Source organism: Eptesicus fuscus, chromosome 16, assembly GCF_027574615.1.
Source record: "Eptesicus fuscus isolate TK198812 chromosome 16, DD_ASM_mEF_20220401, whole genome shotgun sequence".
In the NCBI taxonomy this organism is placed as follows: domain Eukaryota; kingdom Metazoa; phylum Chordata; class Mammalia; order Chiroptera; family Vespertilionidae; genus Eptesicus; species Eptesicus fuscus.
This window is the reverse complement of record NC_072488.1, coordinates 50,378,768-50,398,505: the sequence shown is the minus strand read 5'-3', so window position 1 is coordinate 50,398,505 and position 19,738 is coordinate 50,378,768. Positions and strand designations below refer to the sequence as shown.

General features: G+C 39.6%; 1 protein-coding gene across 7 annotated transcripts in view; it reads right to left on the bottom strand.

The window, feature by feature from the left end:
- The window catches only part of CTNNA2 (catenin alpha 2), a 982,769-nt gene that overhangs the window by 81,628 nt on the left and 881,403 nt on the right, over positions 1-19,738 (bottom strand). For 6 of the 7 annotated variants that reach the window (XM_054728044.1, XM_054728045.1, XM_008157457.3 and 3 more), the window contains 3 exons: positions 18,957-19,049; positions 17,925-18,081; positions 10,910-11,110 (listed from right to left, as the gene is read on the bottom strand). In XM_054728044.1, the coding sequence (XP_054584019.1) occupies positions 10,910-11,110; positions 17,925-18,081; positions 18,957-19,049 (451 nt within the window). The remainder of the gene's footprint in view (positions 1-10,909; positions 11,111-17,924; positions 18,082-18,956; positions 19,050-19,738) is intronic. The other variant, XM_054728047.1, reaches the window with a different exon arrangement.

The window sequence follows — 19,738 nt, the reverse complement described above, 5'->3', positions numbered from 1 at the left end:
GAACCTCAGTTACTCAGTTGTAAAACAGAGATAATGACAGAGGTCCTTCAGGTTTTACATCAAGTTTAAAAATAATGCATTCGATAATTTTTAATGGAATGTTATATATAAGCATAGGCAGTACTGTAGGCACTGGGAATGAAGTGACAAAACAAAAGGATCTTTTCTACAAGACACAAAAGAATGGAATGTATGCACAATGCTTACCATTATGTCTGGCACATGAAAGATTCACAGTAAAGAGTTCTTGTAACTGTTTTCACACCATGACCCTTTGTGTCTACCCAGCCATGCACCCTTTTCATTGCTTACAACAGGAAAAATATTCCAGTCTATTTTGGAGGTACAACCACGTGACTCACCCCCAAAAAGTACACCTTGTTGGAGTAAATTGAACATAGCATACCAACTATTGCTGAAATTTCTGAAAATTGAGAAGTTGGGACAACTTATATTAAAAACAAAGTATCCCTGCTTTTATGCCCTTCTCTCTCCTTGACTGGACCACATCAGCCTTGTGATGACTTTGCATGTTTAATAATAACCCTCCTATAATATCTGTTATTAGGACAAGATTTTATAAGCTTACCCCTAGAATTTTTCTTTTTATCTTGATTGCCAGCAAGGTCTGTGTTAAACATTGTATTCCATTATGACCTCCAGATCCATGAGGAAAGACAATCTTTAAAAGTTAAGAGACTTTGCAAAATAATAATAAAACCTAGTTTCCCTAGCTCAAATAAATTACTTTTTTCAAAAATACCTCCTAGCTCAATCTAATATTGTGAGACTCTTTCCCTTCTATTTCAAACTTCTACTTTATTATATATGAATTGATTTATTGGATGTGAATCTTGAGTATCCCCAAATGCTTTCCTAAATTTGGTAGAGACAGTTCACAAATACTACTTAAATACTCCCTCTAAATTAAAACTGTACGGTCCCAGTGGCTGGCAAACTCATTAGTCAACAGAGCCAAATATCAACAGTACAAGGATTGAAATTGCTTTTGAGAGCCAAATTTTTTAAACTTAAACTTCTTCTAATGCCACTTCTTCAAAATAGACTCACCCAGGCCATGGTATTTTGTGGAAGAGCCACACTCAATGGGCCAAAGAGCCTCAGTTTGCCAACCACTGGTCTAGAGTAGACCAATGACATACTAGATTTTATGGTGCTTTCTCTTAATAACTCTTAACCAAGTTAGAAGATGTTGAGCACTGGAGGCCAGGAGCAAGGACAAAAGAAGCCCAGCTTACTCTGTTCCTTACTCCCAGGTGACTATTTGTCTACTCTTCCTACCTTTCCAGACAGGCGTCAGCAGCATTCTGACTAGTTCTAATTCTTTCATCTGTGTGTATTCTTGGACTCTGTTTCATCAGAGTCAGTCATCTGTTTCCTCTGTGGGAGTTCCTAAAAGCTTCCATTTTCATAAATTCATGTTTGCAAAATTACAATGTACATTTCAAACATCAAAATCCAGAAGGCCATACATAACCCATGAGCTGAATTGCTTGATGAAAGATGAAAAAGCACTGCCTAGAAAAAGGGGAAAAAAACTCCTCTAAATTCCATTCACGATGACTGCCCTGAGAGAAACAGGGGACATCCATCTGTGCTTGTCTAGACACAAATCCCTTTCCCGAGGAAAAGTAAATGCTTGCTTGGAAAGTTCTCTTAGATTTTAAAATAAGCATTTCAAAAATAATGACAAAAGGATTATTACGTTACGAAGAAAGGATGCCACCTTTAATTCTGAAACGTAAGGGAGGAATAAAGAACTGAACATGTCTTATTTAATTTACAGTGTTTCTGGAAACCAAGCTTGATAAATACAGTTAAATCTGGCATCATTGAGGTTTAAAGGACTAAGATGTAGTAAAATAATTGCTAAAAATGGATTGCACATAATTTTAAAGATTCTGAATTTGATCATTTCAACTTGTAATTTTTAAAAAGGATATAATCATCCCGATAAGGTATTACTCTGTTGGATATGTTTTTCATTTATATTAATAACACTTTTAAGCTTCAACTCTAATCAAAGATAGAAAAAATGAAGAGGTGGTCTTAAATGTCAGGGCGTTAAAATTTAATTAGGAAGTAATACATACATCACACACATACCCTAGACACAAAGGTAGACAAAACACAGATACTTACATAAAGACAAACAAAAGGGCAAACAAAGAGCTTGCAACACAGGGCAGTATACAGTTGGTGGGTAATGGGTGACACAGATAATAAGAGCAAAAGGGGCCCAGATGAGTAGGATTGGTCAATGTGGTTAGAGGGAAAACTTCACGGACAAGGACAAAACCAGCCATTGTTAGAGAACAAGTAAAATACAGAGACAAAAGCCAGGAGGGGAGGCTATTTTGGGATCATTTTGACCAAAATAAACAGAGCTTCTCTGGTTCTTATGTCCATCTGTTACTTCATGTCCACCAGCTACAAGCAAAGCTTCTTATTTCCCCTAATCAAACTATTTCTGGAATACACCAGTGATGTCACGTGCTCCCTAATAACTGTCAGCATAGCCTCCCCTTCTTTGATTCAAGAACCTTTCACTGATCTGGCAGATATTCTAGTCAAGGGAACTTACTCCTGTCTCTCTTGTGCACAATTAATACATCCTGGCCACCAACGCCAGTGGACACCAGTGCAGGTGACCAGTGGATGTTGAAATACATAGGTCCTTCCTCCATGCAAAGCCACTACCATGAATGCTAGTCCCTGGGGCCCTGGGAACGAGGAAGAAGTACCACGTCCTTTGCAGTCCCCAGAATTCTGAATCTATGATGTGACTCATGCAGAACTGGAGATTCACAGTCTTCCTTTTAGTTTTACTTGGACAACCAGGCACTAGGAAAGTGATGTTTCTGCCACCGTGTTGCTCTAAACTACAGATACATAAACATGGAACTGTGAGCCTTCCTATGCCCACCCGGTCCCACCTCCACTTCCATAAGAGAGGTTTATTATCAGGCTAAAATTGTGTCTTACTTTGTCTTCTTAAGTTGTATGTTCTCAGGTGATTCCTCAGCCCCTCGATGCTGAGAGAGCTGGGCATGTCTTTATTCTAGCAGAACATATTATTTACAAAAAAGCCAAAATAGAGAAAATATTCTCATGTTTCTTCGTGGCCAGGGCTTTCTGACTGGTAATGTGGTTCAAAAGATGACTCAATAAAAGTCCTATGACAGTAAAATAAAACTGCAAATCTCCAGGTTATCTCCTGCACAGAAATGTGTTCACATGTCAAAAGAGGATAAAACCTGGAGTCATTCATTTACATTCCAAAGGGTTGTATAAACATGGGGACATTTCCTAGAGGGGGGTTATTAGGTTAAAGAGAAAAGGTGCCTGGCTGGTGTGGCTTAGTGGTTGAGCGTTGACGTATGAACCAGGTGAACCTGGAGGTCACGGGTTTAATTCCCATTCAGGGCACATGCCCGGGTTTCAGACTGGATCCCCAGTAGGGAGCATGCAGGAGGCAGTCGATCAATGATTCTCTCACATCATTGATGTTTCTCTCTCTCTCTCCCTCCTTTTCTCTGAAATCAGTAAAAATGTATTTTTTTTAAAGAGCAGTTTTCTCTTTCCCTCTTAGGAGAGCACCAGTTCCTACATAAGCTCTCAGATTCATAACTCTGTGGCTCCTCTCCTGCAGTATGGATCTCCACTGTATGTGCAAAATTCATCTGCCCTCATCATATGCTTGAGAAGCAGAATGAAGCATGGACACTGGCAAGGTTACTATTGTCATTAATAAGCTTTTTCTCTCAGCCAGGAATCTTTCATTTGTTTTCAGGATAAATATAGATATTTAAAACATCAGCCAAATTCCTACAATACCTGGAGTATGTAGGTTTCAGTCCTACAGAAAGGGCTTTAGGACACTACACATTTGCCTAGTTAAGAGGGGTAAAATTTCCTTCTCATTCCTCCTTACTTATACATTTCTGACCACCAGGAATACCACAAACACCACAAAGTAAAATATGTCCTCCATATCATAATCCTTTTGATCTTTCAGAGATAAATACTTTACACCTATAATAAGGGCCATATTAAAATACATATGTTAGGATGTCTAGGCTGAAAAACCTCAGTCATTAGAGAATCTGTTGAAATTCTTCCATAATCAAAATTTAAAGTCAATAATGGATAACTGAACTTAAGACTGTAATAGGCTTTTTATCTATAATATAGGATGTTTTTTGTCTTCCCAATAAGCTGTCTCTACCATCTTCTTCTGATATTGATCTTCCTTCAGTCTGCACCTACACATCCAGTCACATATATAGCAGTTCACCTAGACATGTCCAACCATAAAACTTAATCTCCCTAGCAACAGAAATCAGTCCAAGTGGAATAAGCATACTCCAAGTGACTAAGCAGATTGCTTCCCTTTATTTGTAGAAAGGAAGGGGTAGGGGAATGTCTAAATATTTATTCTGAAATCTTGAGCTATAAACCCAAGGATGCTAGAGGACATATTCTGTACTGAAAGAAAAATGTAATATCCTATTTTTTGTATTCAATACATGTATATTAAATGCTAATTATATGATAACACTGTTCTAGGCCCAAGGCACTTAAAGAACCACCTGTCTCTAGGAACTGAATCTAGTTGGGGACCATGTAACTAAAGAGAAGAGATAAATGTCAAAAGAATGATATCATGGTCCCTATTGTCTTCAGCTGAGACTTGAGCCAGATTTTAAAGGATAAGTTCAAGACACAATTGTAGAGAAAGAGAAAACAGAGAACATTACAGGAAGGAGAGTGGAAACAGAATGGATATGTTTTGCTTGAAGAATAATGAACAAACCTGTTTAAATGGATCAGATGATTTTTTTTTACAGAGGATTCATGGGCAACAATTATCCATCTTAAGTGCAGTCACCAGGAAGCCAGTAGACAGTGACTTTTTTTCCGTCTTCTGTACAGTCTTTCACATATATTCCAATAACATTGACCATTCTTGGATGACAAAACATCAGGCAATACATGAGAAGCTAAGGCCCAGAGCATTAACTAATTTGTGTAAGGTCACAGTTAGTTGGTAGAAGTCAAGGAATTGAGTTCTGATCCCTAACCTGGATTTGTTCTACTACATTATATTGAGATATAAATGTACCCCTCATTACTATTTCCAATTTGGGCACTTTTTATTTGCTGATTATCTTACATATAGAAATAGTGGAAGACATCTCTTGTTTTTATGAAAACTTCACAGAAGCATAAAAGTAAAAATTATGTAATCTCTACTAAGTGAAAACAGCAGATCTGGAAAGGCTACATACTGTATGATTCCAACTATATGACATTCAAAGAAATGGCAAAACTATGGAGACAGTAGAAAGATCTGTGGTTGCCAGGGAGTTGGGAGGGGGAGAGGGATGATTAGATGGAGTACAAAGTATTTTTATGACAGTGAAAAATACATTATATGATAACATAAAGATGGTCACATGTTATTCCACATTAGTCAAACCCATAGAATATACACCAAAAGTTAACTCTAACTAGGGACTTCAGATGATTATGATGTGTCAATGTAGGTCATTAATTGTGACAAATGTTTCCAACCTTGTAGGGGTTATCAATAATAGGGAACACTATGCATATGTGCAATCCAGAGGTATACGGGAAATATCTGTATCTCCCCTTCAATTTTTCTGTGAGCATTAAACTGTTCTAAAATAATAAAGTCTTAATTAAAAAAATTACGCCATCTGTTTGGCCCACGTGTTCTCCAAAGTAATGGAATTTTAATTTCTTCATTTGAAGTGCTTAATATCAGAATCCTATTAAAAATACAGTATTTTTTTCTATTTCTTCTCTCTTTTTTTCCCCTTTGAAGAAGAAACTCCCTGATCATGTACACATTGCCACAAACTTGCATCAACTATCAAACTTAAAAAGTGACATTTCAATGTAATCTGTTCAGTGAAGAGTGAGCTACTCTCTACATATCTAAATATGATATCACTGAATACATTTTGCCCCATCCCCAACCTTATGTAGCAACCTGAGTGTAAATGAGATCTGTGAAGATGGGTCTGGTTAAGTGTTCACTTACTACCAAGCTGTTGACAATTGATTATAATTCAGGTTTTATTGAACAGCACATCAAATATGTAAGCAGGTAATGGGGCTGATGAAAACACAATAAAGTTGACTTATATCAGCCTAATTTAGTTTCATAAAAACCTAATAGGTAATTTTTATATAATATTGCCCTAGAATTTTAGCATCCTCATAATCCACAAAATTATTCCTCAAATTTAACTTAGCATTCATATGAACACAAAAATCACTCTTGAGCAAAACATGGTCTTTACTGAGGAAGTAATATAATGCATGGAAAATAACCCACAGACTGTTTTGTCACTCTTTAGATCTGTTTCTAGCCACTCAAGCAAGGCAGTCAGGTGGCAAACTGGGAGTTTCTCTACAGAGAGCCACCCCTGCATCATTTAAAAGTCTAAACGGGGGCTGGCCTGTGTTTACAAACTCCTTTAGCAGCACAGTATGGTCTAGACAAGAGCTTTTGAACATTCTGCCTCTTTTTAAATTCTTTTTTGTAATATACTCTTATTATATTCCCTTTACCATGCACTATGGACACAATACATGGGCTCCACTCTGCCTTATTTAAACTTGCCCCTATTTTGGGATATTTCTTCTTTTAGGGCAGTTATTTTCAATGGGGTTATCCCCTCCCAAGGATCCATGGCAATATCTAGAGACACTGGGTTGTCACAACTGGGAAAGGAGAAGGGAGGAGGTCCTAGTGGGTTAAGGCCAGGGTTGCTGCACAGGAGTGCTCCCGGCCCCCAAGAAAGAAGTACTCAGGCTAAAATGTCTATAGTACAGAGGTTGAGAACTTTCTGCCTTAAGGTCTTGAATCTAATAACTTGGATATAAAACTAGGCAGAACTTTGTGGGTTGTAACAAGGCAAAAGAAAATGTGACCTTTTGTCTTCCATGTCATGAACTCTTTTCTTTTTTCCTCATCCTTTGTCTTGGTATCTTCCCTTCTTTGACCAATGCCCCTGTGTTCTCTTCCCAAAATAAGATGTACTCTCAGGACAGAGTTTGATAGGCTTATATATATATATAAAAAAAGCGACCAACTCAGTGTGACTATAAGATTTTTTAAAAATCAGAAACTAAACATAAGCCCAAAAGTAGAAACTTGGGCATTAGTGATATGCATAAGAGTTTTTATTTTGAGGACATATGCCTCATTCACACACCCAGAAACTGACAAGAGAACCAATTCATTTTAGAGAGAGAAAAAAAAAATATATATATATATATATATATATATATATATATATATATATATATATGTATTATATAGGATATATATATCCTATATAATAAAAGTATAATATGCTAAGTGTCCAGTCGTCCGGTCAACCAATCAAAGCATAATATGCTAATGATATGCTGCTAAGGCTGCTCAACCACTCACTATGATGTGCACTGACCACCAGGGGGCAAATGTTCTGACCAGTAGGTTAGCTTGCTGCTGGGGTCCAGCTGATCAGGACTGAGATAGGCCAGACACACCCTGGAGCCCTCCCATGGACTCTCTCTGGCTGACCAACCTCCCGCATCCCTCCCCAACCCTGATTGTGCATCGGTGGGGTCCCTCAGCCTGGCCTGTGCCCTCTCACAATTTGGGACCCCTCAGGGGATGTTGGAGAGCCAGTTTTGCCCTAATCCCGCTCAACACAGGAGCTGCCCCCTCGTAGTCAGTGCACTCCCACAGGGGGAGCACCACTCAGCCAGAAGCCAGGCTCATGGCTGGTGAGCACCAATGGTGGTGGTAGGAGCCTCTCTGCCTCTGCGGCAGTGCTAAGGATGTCCGACTGATGGCCCACCCATTTTCCTAGGGCTCCTGGACTGGGAGAGGGCACAGCAGGAATGAGGAACCCCCAACCCCCACCCCAAGTGCACGAACTTCGTGCACTGGGCCTCTAGTATGTATGTGTGTGTGTGTGTGTGTGTGTGTGTATATATATATATATATTTGTGTGTGTGTGTGTGTGCGCGCGCATGCGAGCATATATTTCAACAAAACTCTGTACAACCATAATCATAGATCTAATCTCTGATCCTGTGGTCTTCCTCAAACTTTATGTGTCTAGTACAGTGGTCGGCAAACTGCGGCTCGCGAGCCACATGTGGCTCATTGGCCCCTTGAGTGTGGCTCTTCCACAAAATACCACGTACAGGCACGCATGTACAGTGCAATTGAAACTTCGTGGCCCTTGCACAGAAGTTGGTTTTCGACCAGGTGAGTCTATTTTGAAGAAGTGGCATTAGAACACTGAAGGGGCCAAAGAGCCGCATGTGGCTCGCGAGCCACGGTTTGCCGACCACTGGTCTAGTACATATTCCAACAATTCTAATGAGCAACCAATGAGTTAACAGCTAATATTTTTGCTTTCATTTCTTTAACAAATTCTGTAGTTACACATAAAGAACCAATTCTGCTCCTGTTTAAGAAAAATTGGTGACAGTAGCAAAATAATTATTATACCTTGCATATTCTAGTTCTTAGCCCAGTAACATCCACTTTTCCTTCACATGTATTATATTTCCTACTACAATTGTGTACAAACTATCTATTTCAATGTCTTCCATCTGGTTACTTTTGAATTATCATTAATAGATCCTGAAAAATAGAATGCATCTAACTATCTTGCTCTTCTCATCTGTTCAATTAAGAACTAAATGTGGACATCAGAATTAGGAAGGTGCCTTCAGTTAAGTCCCCAGAGTATTCAATCACTGTATGAGAGGGCTAGGATGAAAATGTTAAAAGCTCTGAAAATTAACAAATAAGAGCAAAATCTTGATTAGCAACAACAACCCAGAACAAACTGCTCTGTTTCACTGATTTTCTTTTTCAGTTAAGAAATAAAATCAACCAGAAAATTATATACATTTCAAGACACTGGTGAAAATTATGTTAAAATATCTCAATCAACTGAGCACACTGTCCTTGCTTTTAAGTAGATTTTGACTCAATGGGCACTATTCTTTCTGTTCATTAAAGCATCCCAAAATAGAGTAAGAAAAAAACAAAACTGTCTCTTGAAAAATGCCTAAAATCTTTGTGTGCACAAAAAAAATTGCATGTAAATCCTGGATCTTTCACCTGCTAGAATTATCATTCCCACCACTCAGGAGCAGGCATGAGCTGAGTCCTCCCTGTCTCTGACCGTCTTTTCCTAGTGTCACACCCAAGGGGGAGCTGCCATGTGTCAGCAATGTCATGTGAAGCTGAGACTTTATAACAAATAGAGCAAATGGGCCAGAAACTGAGAGCCACAGGAATGTGAGAGCGGTCCTCTAACGGGTGAAAGAAAAGTCCTTAAATTAGAAAGTTATATGCCTATTTCTTAAATCTTCCTAGTGAAGAAAGAAATACTATTATGGCTTGCTGTGTTGCTCTATTGAATGCAAAGGGCAAGCCTATTTGAAAGAAAACAGTGCTGAATTTCAGCTAGTTAAGATGCAAGTAGATCTTATCCTTATTGTTATCATTATTATTTCCAAGTCTAAATCTGTGAGGATTTTCAAGAGCAACAATCTCTGGATATGCTCTTTATTTTGTGACATTACACTATATCCATTCTGCTTATGTTTCTAAGAGTGCAACCAATGTCTCTGTTCATCTCTTTTTTTTTTTTCTTGGTATTCCAAAATAATAAATATCTACAGAAAACTTTGTAAATAATGTTTGCCCTGTAGAAGGAAGCATATTTGTAATGCACAGAACTTGGAACACTGCTGGAGCTGACCTTTTAGAGACACATCTATTTTTGAAAAGCCCAGTGGTTCCAAAGTCCATGTCCAGGCTGGAGAAGCCCCCTCACCTTGGGGTTTAAGGAGAGGTCATTCCATACAGGCATGGGACCCAAGTCATTACCTAGTCATAACCCCATGCAATACAGATTTAAATTCTCTTTGTGTTCTCTCCTTTCTTGAATTTATTCTCATTCCCCCCATACATACAAATTCATAAGCCATGAAGGACTTTAGAAATGGACTAAAGCCAAGAGACACTAGTCAAGAGCATCAACTACTAAAAATAGGCCAGTTTTTGACACAACTATTCAAAGTTAGGGGTTGTTCTACTAACCCGGTGGAAGTAACTCTTTGTCCATCCCAATGCACCAGAGAGCTATGACAGGCTCATATAAGTAACTGTGTCTTACCACAGCACTGATTCCCAGGTGGGCAGCCACACCCCCTGAAGGAGGGCATATAAGGCTTTCCTAGAGGGGCAGGACATTTATTGAATGCTTAACCCTTTGTCAGAAGCCACCACCTCCTTTCTTTAAGTGCTTCATTGCCAGGGATTACCTAGAGCCTTCATGCTTCCTTCCCACTATGGTTGTCTATAGTCCTTCCTCAAGGTCCTACTTTCTCAAGAAACAGACTAATAAATAGTTTCCAACTTTGAGATTCCAAGTTCCAATCATATTGCTACTACCTTGTAGCCTTGTAAAACTTTTTCTTCTCTTAACTGATTCAAACTTCCACCTTTGCATATGTAATTGGAAATACATTTTTATTATCTGCCTACTGCATTTGTAATTGGAAATAAATTTTTATTATCTGCCTACTTTATAAGGTCCTTGCGAGAATCAAATGAGATTATATATGAAAAGTACAAAGTCACATATGCATGCAAAGCAAAAAGAAATCATTATTCTGCTAAAGTTATACAAATTTCAACTCAAGAAACAAAGACAGCAATCACCCCTTCCATGATCATGCATAAAGGTCTAAAGAACACAATGAAACAGATTTATTCAAATATGGACATTAATCACTCATTGACATTTTGGTCGAATCTATTTTCCATGTTTACCTGTCTCAGAGAGCAATTTTGTAGCTTCCAGCACCTTCTCAGTGTAAACACCAGCTTCATAGTTCTCCATTTCAGCATTGATGATGTGTATGACTCGAGCTGCCCGGCCCCTGATGGCCCCCGCAGTCCGGTCCAGAGTGTCCACATCCCCTTCTTGGAGGGCTATCACACATTTGTTCACGTCCTCCAAGATGTGATTTTCTGGGGGTTGGGGGGAGCAGAAACATGTACACGTTTATATGATCTTACATCACTCAAACCTTTAAGAAGCAATCTAAGATTCACCAATTATCATGAACAATCATCTTGCATATCAATATATGCCTGATTAACCAAAAATGATATTTAAAGGACAGAGTTTATCATTACAATAGTGAGCCTCAAGCTTGAGCAGCAGCCTGGGGACTTACAGAATCATACAGACTGTTAGGAGTCATTCCCAGGGTTTTTTATTCAGTCTGGAGTGGAGCCCAAAAAACTATTTCCATCAAGTTCTCAGGTGATGTTAATGTTTCTGGTTTAGGGACCACTCTTTGAGGAGCATTAACTTAAAGAATATCCCTTTCTTTGTTTCAATGTTTGAAATGTATTGCATGGAAAGGTCTGTTATAAGTGGTTGTACAGCTAACACAAAGTTGACTGGCCAAGCAGGAACATTTCTGGACATGACCGGCTTTGTTGGATTATGTTTTTATTAAGGAGCATTTAGGGGAAACCATAGAATGAACAAACATCACCCAGTCAGTCTTCCAATGTCATGTCATGCACAAGGCATGTGCAATGGGGAAACTGATCAGGTAGAGATGGTCACAGAGTTCTTCACAATTAAAATAAAATCCAGTCTTGTGGCTGATTCCCTCAGGTTAGCATCAAAATCAGTGATCACTTTGTGGCCATTGCCCCAAATAGAATCAAGCAGGCAGGGTAGGAGGCTTCACGCTCCACTAGAACAGAGAAATCAAGCAATCTGGCCCCTTACCATTGTACAAGTGTGCAGTTTTGTATTTCCCATCCAATGTGAGATTTGTAATCATGTCCTTTGTGTATGATTTCAGAAAGAAAGTGAGAGAGATAGAAACATCAATGATGAGAGAGAATCATTGATTGGCTGCCTCCTATACACGCCACACTGGAGATCAAGCCCACAACCTGGGCATGTGCCCTAATCAGGAATGGAACCTTGACCTCCTGGTTCATAGGTCGACTCTCAACCCCTGAGCCATGCTAGTCAGGCTGTATATTCTTTAAAAATGGAATACTAAGGAAATGTTCAAAAAGTTTAGTATTTTTAGTTTCAGGAAAGAAAATACCTTAAACTGAAAATACATAACTACACCCTTCTAATAGATTAAATAGAACAAGTTTAATAGTCTTAAATAATCTGGTACCTTTTAACATTTAAATAATCTTGTAACTTTAAAAAATTATAACTGCCAGACTCAATGAATAGTTAATAAAGGATTAAAATAAGTGTTTACCACAATGTTTGCCACTTTAAGAAGTTTCTAGAACTAGTTCTAATTTTAAAATTCCCAAAGAAGGAGAAATGAGAGGGCACTTGGCAAACCCGTCTCTACCATGGATCTCTCCTACTTTCATCAAACCATCTCTCACAGGGAATATTTGTTCTCATAGAACATTTAACTGCAAAGTATTACTACTTTTCATTAAGGAACATTCGTTTTGACCTCATATAATATGATTTCCTCACTCAACCATTACAAAAGTCTGGTTTCTACTTCCTCCAGTTCTTTAATTTCAAATAGAAATTAGAATAGAAAAATAAATTAAGTGTTTACATTTTAATATGCAGATATCTTAAAGTCACAGAAGTAGTACTTCTGAATGTTGATAATTTTCTAAGTAAAAGATAAAAACAACTGTGAACATTAGACTTAGAAGTTTTCATTGTGATTACAGAGACTGCTGAAAATCACCACTTTATAAGATACAGATTTTGAATTATATCATGGAAACCTACCTAAAAAAGACAACTAAGAAAAGGGTTTACTCAAATGAAATTCAGTACAGGACTTTTTAAATTCAAAAGTTGGGTTGTGGTACGCCACTGGTACTGCCTAGCTGGATTCCTCAGACAATTAAAATGCTCCCCGATCCCTCAAAGTGAGCAACTGAGAGGTCCTAGTGTCAAAAACAGCCATCCAGTTGCCTTTTCTTTGAATAACCTATTACAGTTGTTGGCAAACTCATTAGTCAACAGAGCCAAATATCAACAGTACAACAATTGAAATTTCTTTTGAGAGCCAAATTTTTTAAACGTAAACTTCTTCTAACGCCACTTCTTCAAAATAGACTCGCCCAGGCCATGGTATTTTGTGGAAGAGCCACACTCAAGGGGCCAAAGAGCCGCATGTGGCTTGCAAGCCGCTGTTTGCTGACCACTGACCTAGTATGAGAAAAGGCATAGCTCCTGCTTTCCTGTGCATAAAGATGGAATTTTGGACTTGAATGCAAACAAGACTCCGTTAATTATATTAGATACTAATCTCTTTGGCATTAATACATTTTAAAAAAGGTTAAGCAATCCACTTATGACTCATTATCTTAAAAGAAAATTATAGTTTTTTAAAAATCCCATTTCCCAAACTAGAAACATGCAACTAATTTAATTAGATAAGAAATATGCTTCAGTATATATATCTGTACCTGAAGGAGGCCAGCAGAACTTGAAAATCCGTGATAGAAAAAACATTTTATGCTAAGTGAAATAAGCCAGTCAGAGAAAGATAAATACCATATGATCTCACTTATGTGTGGAATCTAATGAATAAAATAAACTGACAAACAAAATAGAAACAGAGGTATGGATATGTGAACAGACTAACATCTGTCAGAGGGAGTGGGGAGTGGGGGACTGGATGAAAGAAGGTGAAGGGATTAACCAAAGAACATATATGCATAACCAGAGTGTGCTGATGGACAGAGGGACGTACGGGGAGAGGGCTGGGTGGAGGTGGGCAAATGGGGGCGAGAGGATTTGTAATAGTGTACATAAAAGTAAAAAAAAAAAAAAAAAGCACATTGCTTTTAATTAGTCAAATCATCAACTAATTTGTGCAATGATAATCAAGTTAACCATATCATGTGAATAAAGTATTGACTCAGTTTTCTGAATAACTTTTTTTGAAATGTTAAGATAGTTTTCTCAGCATTTCCCAACCTTCTCCAATTAGAGGTGCCCCTTTCATGGAAAAAGTAAATTACAATTCCCTCATAGTAGTAGTTATACTGTACATAGGACTATATAAAAGCTCCAATGATAAAGAATGGTTTAAATAAACTTGCATTTTATTAATCTAAGTACCAACAATGCATTTTAAAAAGAGCTACACCTGTTTACGTAGACATTGATTTGAGCACAAGACCGTACTTTGTAAATATGAACTGCTGGACCTCTTGTAAAAGTCTCTCCCCTCCTACTCCCTACACCCTCCGGCCTTGGGCTCACAGGTTTGGAAACACACTGGCCTAGTATTTGCAAGAAGGTCAATGAATTACTTAAAGGCAAATCCACACGAGACACTGCCTTCCACACAAGAGGCGATCAAGGGAACAGTGAATAAACTTGTCCATTGAAAAGAGACAATCAAATATATTATTTTGATCCTAAGGTATTCTCAAGAGAAAGAAATCGTTAAGAAAAGAGGAATGCTGTTCCAACTAGAAACAGATATAGAAGAGGAAGTAGTAATATGAAGCATGTGTATTCCAGAGATGATTACCCTGCCTGGAAACCTGCTCAGATACTTTGAATATTACACCTGGATATGAAGTGTGGTGTTTAAACATATCATAAAACGTTGGACTGCGACAGATTTTGTGATAAACTTCCTTGAATTTTTGCAACCTATTTCAGAAAAGATGTGACTTTGATACAAAAATCACTGATGACCAAACTACTTGATTATTATAAACCTTAAAGCTATTGTTTCTAAGTTCAAAAACAAACTTTACTGTTTGAATTTTTTAAAGGAAACACTGGAGACCCTGGAGTCAAAAAGAAAAAAAAAAAAACAATAAAAGAAAAGAAAATACAAACAAAATAAAACAAAACTTTTGGACATTCTGAGATTGAGTTAACACCTTTTTCTGTTCTTAGATGCCCACTATTTTGTGAGCCAAACCCAAGAAATAACTGTCACATGGTTAACGCCAATATGCTCATTTTAAAACACTATTAAAATTGTAGCTTTTGCCCAGTGGGAAAAGTTTAAGTGCTCTAACACAGCCATTCCACTTCTTTATGAGCCTAGGCCGCAGCAGAAAATTGGTTTTGCTCCTGTAATGTTAATAGCCAGCATCATTGCACCCCAAACTTGTTGCTTTTCAAGTGGACACATTAAGCGCTCAGACACACAAGTTCAGGTAGCATGAAACAAAACAAAACATAGAAAACTATAATCCTTTAAACACGAAGATCCTTCTTGTTGTTGAAATAGAATTTCCTGCCAGGTTAGATATCCCCTTAATAAGAAACTGACACATAAAATGTCATTAATGCCACTGCAAAAAAACTCCTGGGACAAACTTGCAATTTATGGATGCAAATGCTTGGGCTCCAGCTTGGAGAGATGAGAAGTAGTTTCCCCCGCTATCGGGCTGTGTCCAGAGCCTGCCAGCAGGAGAGAGTGGGCTGTGTCATTATTTGTCAAGTCCCTCTGTGGCAAGGTGCCTGTCACCTGTAAAGGCACGCTCCGGCAAGCCCCGCCGAGGCTGGCTCCCTGGCCGTGCCTCTTCATTTTCCCATCATGGCACACAGCGGCGCCTGGACAGCTGGGGTTGGACTGCACCGTGTTATCAGTGGAAGCCAAAGCCTTTTCCTGTGGCTGGGAATAATGAGATGCACAAAGGCATGGCGGGGAGAAAGGTGGCAAAGAGGCCGGCTGGTGGGAGAAAATTAAGAAATGCCTTACACTATTGCAAAGACCTGAGGTGAGACCTGCTCGCCTCGTTTCTCCCCACCATCAGAAATTTTTGAACGTGCATTTAAAGCAAAAGAAAAGTTGGGAAACTTTGACATTCTGAACTCTTTGGGAAAGGCAGTGCATGGGTATCTCCTACACATCTGTAACTAGGAGGGAGGCAGAGTAAGATTCCCGGGGGGTACTGGGATTGCTCTGTGAGATCTGAGGCTGGGTGGGGGGGCTCACCTTGCCCCTTTTGGGGGCCCTTGCAGCCATTCTGGGGAAAACTGCATACCAAAAAGATATTCAATAGTGTTGCCCACCCTTCTGTTCCCCACTGTCCAAATCCCCAAGGCTAGCCAAACAGTTCCTAAGCACCTTATGGGAGGTGCAATTCTTGGGTACAACTTTTATGTTGTTGGGACTCAGCCATCAGCAAAGCAAATATCGCAGGAATGGCAACATATTGAGTTCTGCATCAACAAAACCCTAGGTACCGGTATATTTAAATGAATAGATGGTTTGACAAGTCATCAAAAATAGAGCACCTTGGAAATGAAGAACAGGGCAGAGTTCTGAAAGGGACTAGAGAGAGGAATGGGGATACCTGAGGTGAGGAGAAGGGAGCTGCAAGGAAAGCTGGGAGCACCACAGGAAATTCCCCTTCTAGCTTGACTTGTTGAGAACTATATAGCTTCCGAAAGAGGATAATCTGAACTTTAATATCTTCTCCACCAGGTTACCTACCCTCTCAATGACTTTGTTTTCTCAAAGGAAGACTTAGAATACCAATACCTATTTTATAGAATGTTGGCAAGAAGTCAAGCAAACAGCAGAGCATTGGGCAAATTATAGACACTGAGCATGTGTTAGCTTGTTTTTCCCATCTCCTTGTCTTGCCCTCCATGGTTTCAAAGCTGGCTTTTCGATTATCCATCAGATCTATAGATTCCGCTCTGCTGCTGTCAGGCAAGCTTTAAACAGAAGCCCCCGGTAGGAATTCGTTTTCTGTTTCTTCATGGGAAGGGAAGAATGCACCCAGGAAAAGTTCCCAAATACGATAAGCCTCCCCTAGGAATCTCTCCCACACTGTTGCACTCAGGGGCCCTGTCTGCCTGATCCCCACCAGCAGTGCTGTGAGGCCAAGAACAAGAATAGCCTGGTCAAGGTTATTGCTGACCGAGTTGACAGATGTGACTCCCACACACCTGTGGGTAGAATCAATTTGAAATTTTCAAGGGTCACTTGGTTATCTGAATACCTCACACTGGAGGCCGCTGTTTGCAGTGACCTCTTCCCCCCACTCCTCCCACAGAGACTCTCCGACGTGAGTGAACCGAGCCAAATGTATTTGGAAAAAGGCCCATTTGCTGGCTGGTTGCCCTGTTTGGCAATGGCGCCGGTGAGTCCCGTTAAAGGTCACAATGACTACATGGTGATTCAAAGGAACTAACATCTTCCCGTCTGGCTGCATTTACAAAGGAGAAAGTTACAATTTCAAGTGATGACTAGTTCTATTTGCTTTCTCTTACTTCCTTACACAACCTCGTAGACAAGTGTTCAAAGCCTCAATCGCTCCCAAGTGCCTTCTAATGGGTTCATTCTGTGGCTAATATTTCTTCCTGGCTTATGACGAACCTGGATAACTTCAGTTATTGCAAAAATGACCCCCTTAACACAGCCCGATTGGAATAGCGGATTGCATATATACACATAAACCATGGGGATTAACCAACCCCAGACCCTTTTGCAGGTGGGTGATTCAGATGCATCAGAAGTCATCCTGTTTTAATAAGCACCAGGAACTAGAAAGGAACCTAAATAATCTGTTCAGGCTTCTGATATCTTCTTCAGAAAGTTGTGTCCACCCCCCCATCCGTCCCCAAAGCTTTGACTAGTGTCTTGAAATGATGTGCAGACCAAAGACGCCTTTTCAAGAGGGTGTTACTGGCACATTTGCAGAAATGACGGAAAGCTCAGCGGGCCAAGAAGAGCACTTGAAACACAGACCCATGACATTAACAAATGATCCCTTATCTCATCCTGTCCTCCTCCTTCAGCCACCTTCTGAGGAGCCTGCTCCCGATTACCTGAGACAGAAAGAAAGTCATCCACCGAGGTGATGTCATCCACGGCCTCCGTCAGCACTCGGACCTGCTTCTCCCACTGGTCTTTGAAGACGTCCATGTTGTCCTGAGCAACTTTGCTCTGCGGCCGGGCAGCCAGTGTGAGAGCGGCATTGATGACCTATTTGTCAGAAACAATCCAGGGACATATTGAAAACCCTGTTCAAAATACCATGTTGCAACTCTGGACCGTGTAGCTTCTTCAGAGAAATGGGTTCTCGGGGTCCAGAAGGACAATCAAAAACATGAATGATGAGGGAGGTTATCATTAGCTTTTGTTTGCTCTGCTTTGCCTCTCTTTGAAGATACAGTAATTAGCTTCGGGTTTCAGAAAGTGTTTACTGGACAAGTCCTGTTTACTTATCACAGGTGTGGCAGCAACATAACTCTTGTTCTACAAGTGCAAGCTTATAATTTAGTTGTTGAGACAAGGCAAATAGATATGGAGGGTTTAAAGAACAGCCCCAAACAAAGAAAACAAAGTCAATATGAGTGGGAAAGACAGTAAGTGCCACAGTGATTCTGAAGAGACTGGAATAGTTAGATATTGTGTTGTGTGTGTGTGTGTGTGTGTGTGTGTGTGTGTGTGGTGGTGTTTTTTTGTTTGTTGTTTGTTTTTTTTATAAAACTAGGATTTGAAACAGCCCATGGATGTTGGTTAGCACGTTCCAGTGTGAGGAAAGAGGACAAGAGAAGGAGTGACATGAGGGCTAGAGTGTGGAAGGTCCTAAATATTGGTCACCAATGGGCTTTTTAAAAAATATATATGTTTTTTAATTGATTTTAGAGACAGAAGAAGGAAAAGAGAGACAGAAAGAAACATTGATTGGCTACCTTCTGCATGCCCTATACTGGGGATTGAGCCGGAAACCTGAGCATGTGCCCTGACCAGGAATGGAACCCATGACCTTTTAGTGCATGGAATGACCCTCAACTAAGTGAGCCACACCGGCCAGGGCACCGATGGGCTTTTAAAATGAAGTGATTGAGGCTTACCTGGGGACACAGGCTGTCAATCTGGGTAGCTGCCATTCGAACCAATTTCACCCCTTCCTCATTGTTGGAGATGGAACAAGCCAAATTGGCAACCTGTATTGAAGAAAATTTGAGGGAAGATTATATTGAGACAGAGGAAAAGGGTACTGTGCATGACCTTGCAACTTCCCTGGAGAGGGGCACATCCATGAGAAATCCTTCACAAAAAAATAAGAGTACCCTTCAGTATAAAGCCAAATGCTACTAGTTTTAATAGTAAGCTAGGCATTTCTTCCAGAATAGGTGAAGCAATAATTTGAAGCCGGTGTGAGAGCGGCATTGATGACCTATTTGTTAGAAACAATCCAGGGACATATTGAAAACCCTGTTCAAAATACCATGTTGCAACTGTGGAGCGTGGAGCTTCTTCAGATAAACGGGTTCTCAGGGTCCAGGAGGACAACCAAAATCATGAATGATGAGGTAGGTTATCATTAGCTTTTGTTTGCTTTGCTTTGCCTCTCAAAAACATTTTCTTCAAAAACATGGTATTTTGAACAGGGTTTTCAATATGTCCCTGGATTGTTTCTAACAAATAGGTCATCAATGCCGCTCTCACACTGGCTTCAAATTATTGCTTCAGGATTCTCCTGCACACACAATAATGCATTTAACTGTGTTGCTTTGAACCGCTTTCTGCTATGAGCTGCCCTGATCCACCCACACTGTCACTTGAGCCCCCTTAAGACTCATTGCTGAGTGCAAAAATTGTGATTTTGGCCAAATCAGTATTAAATTTTGAT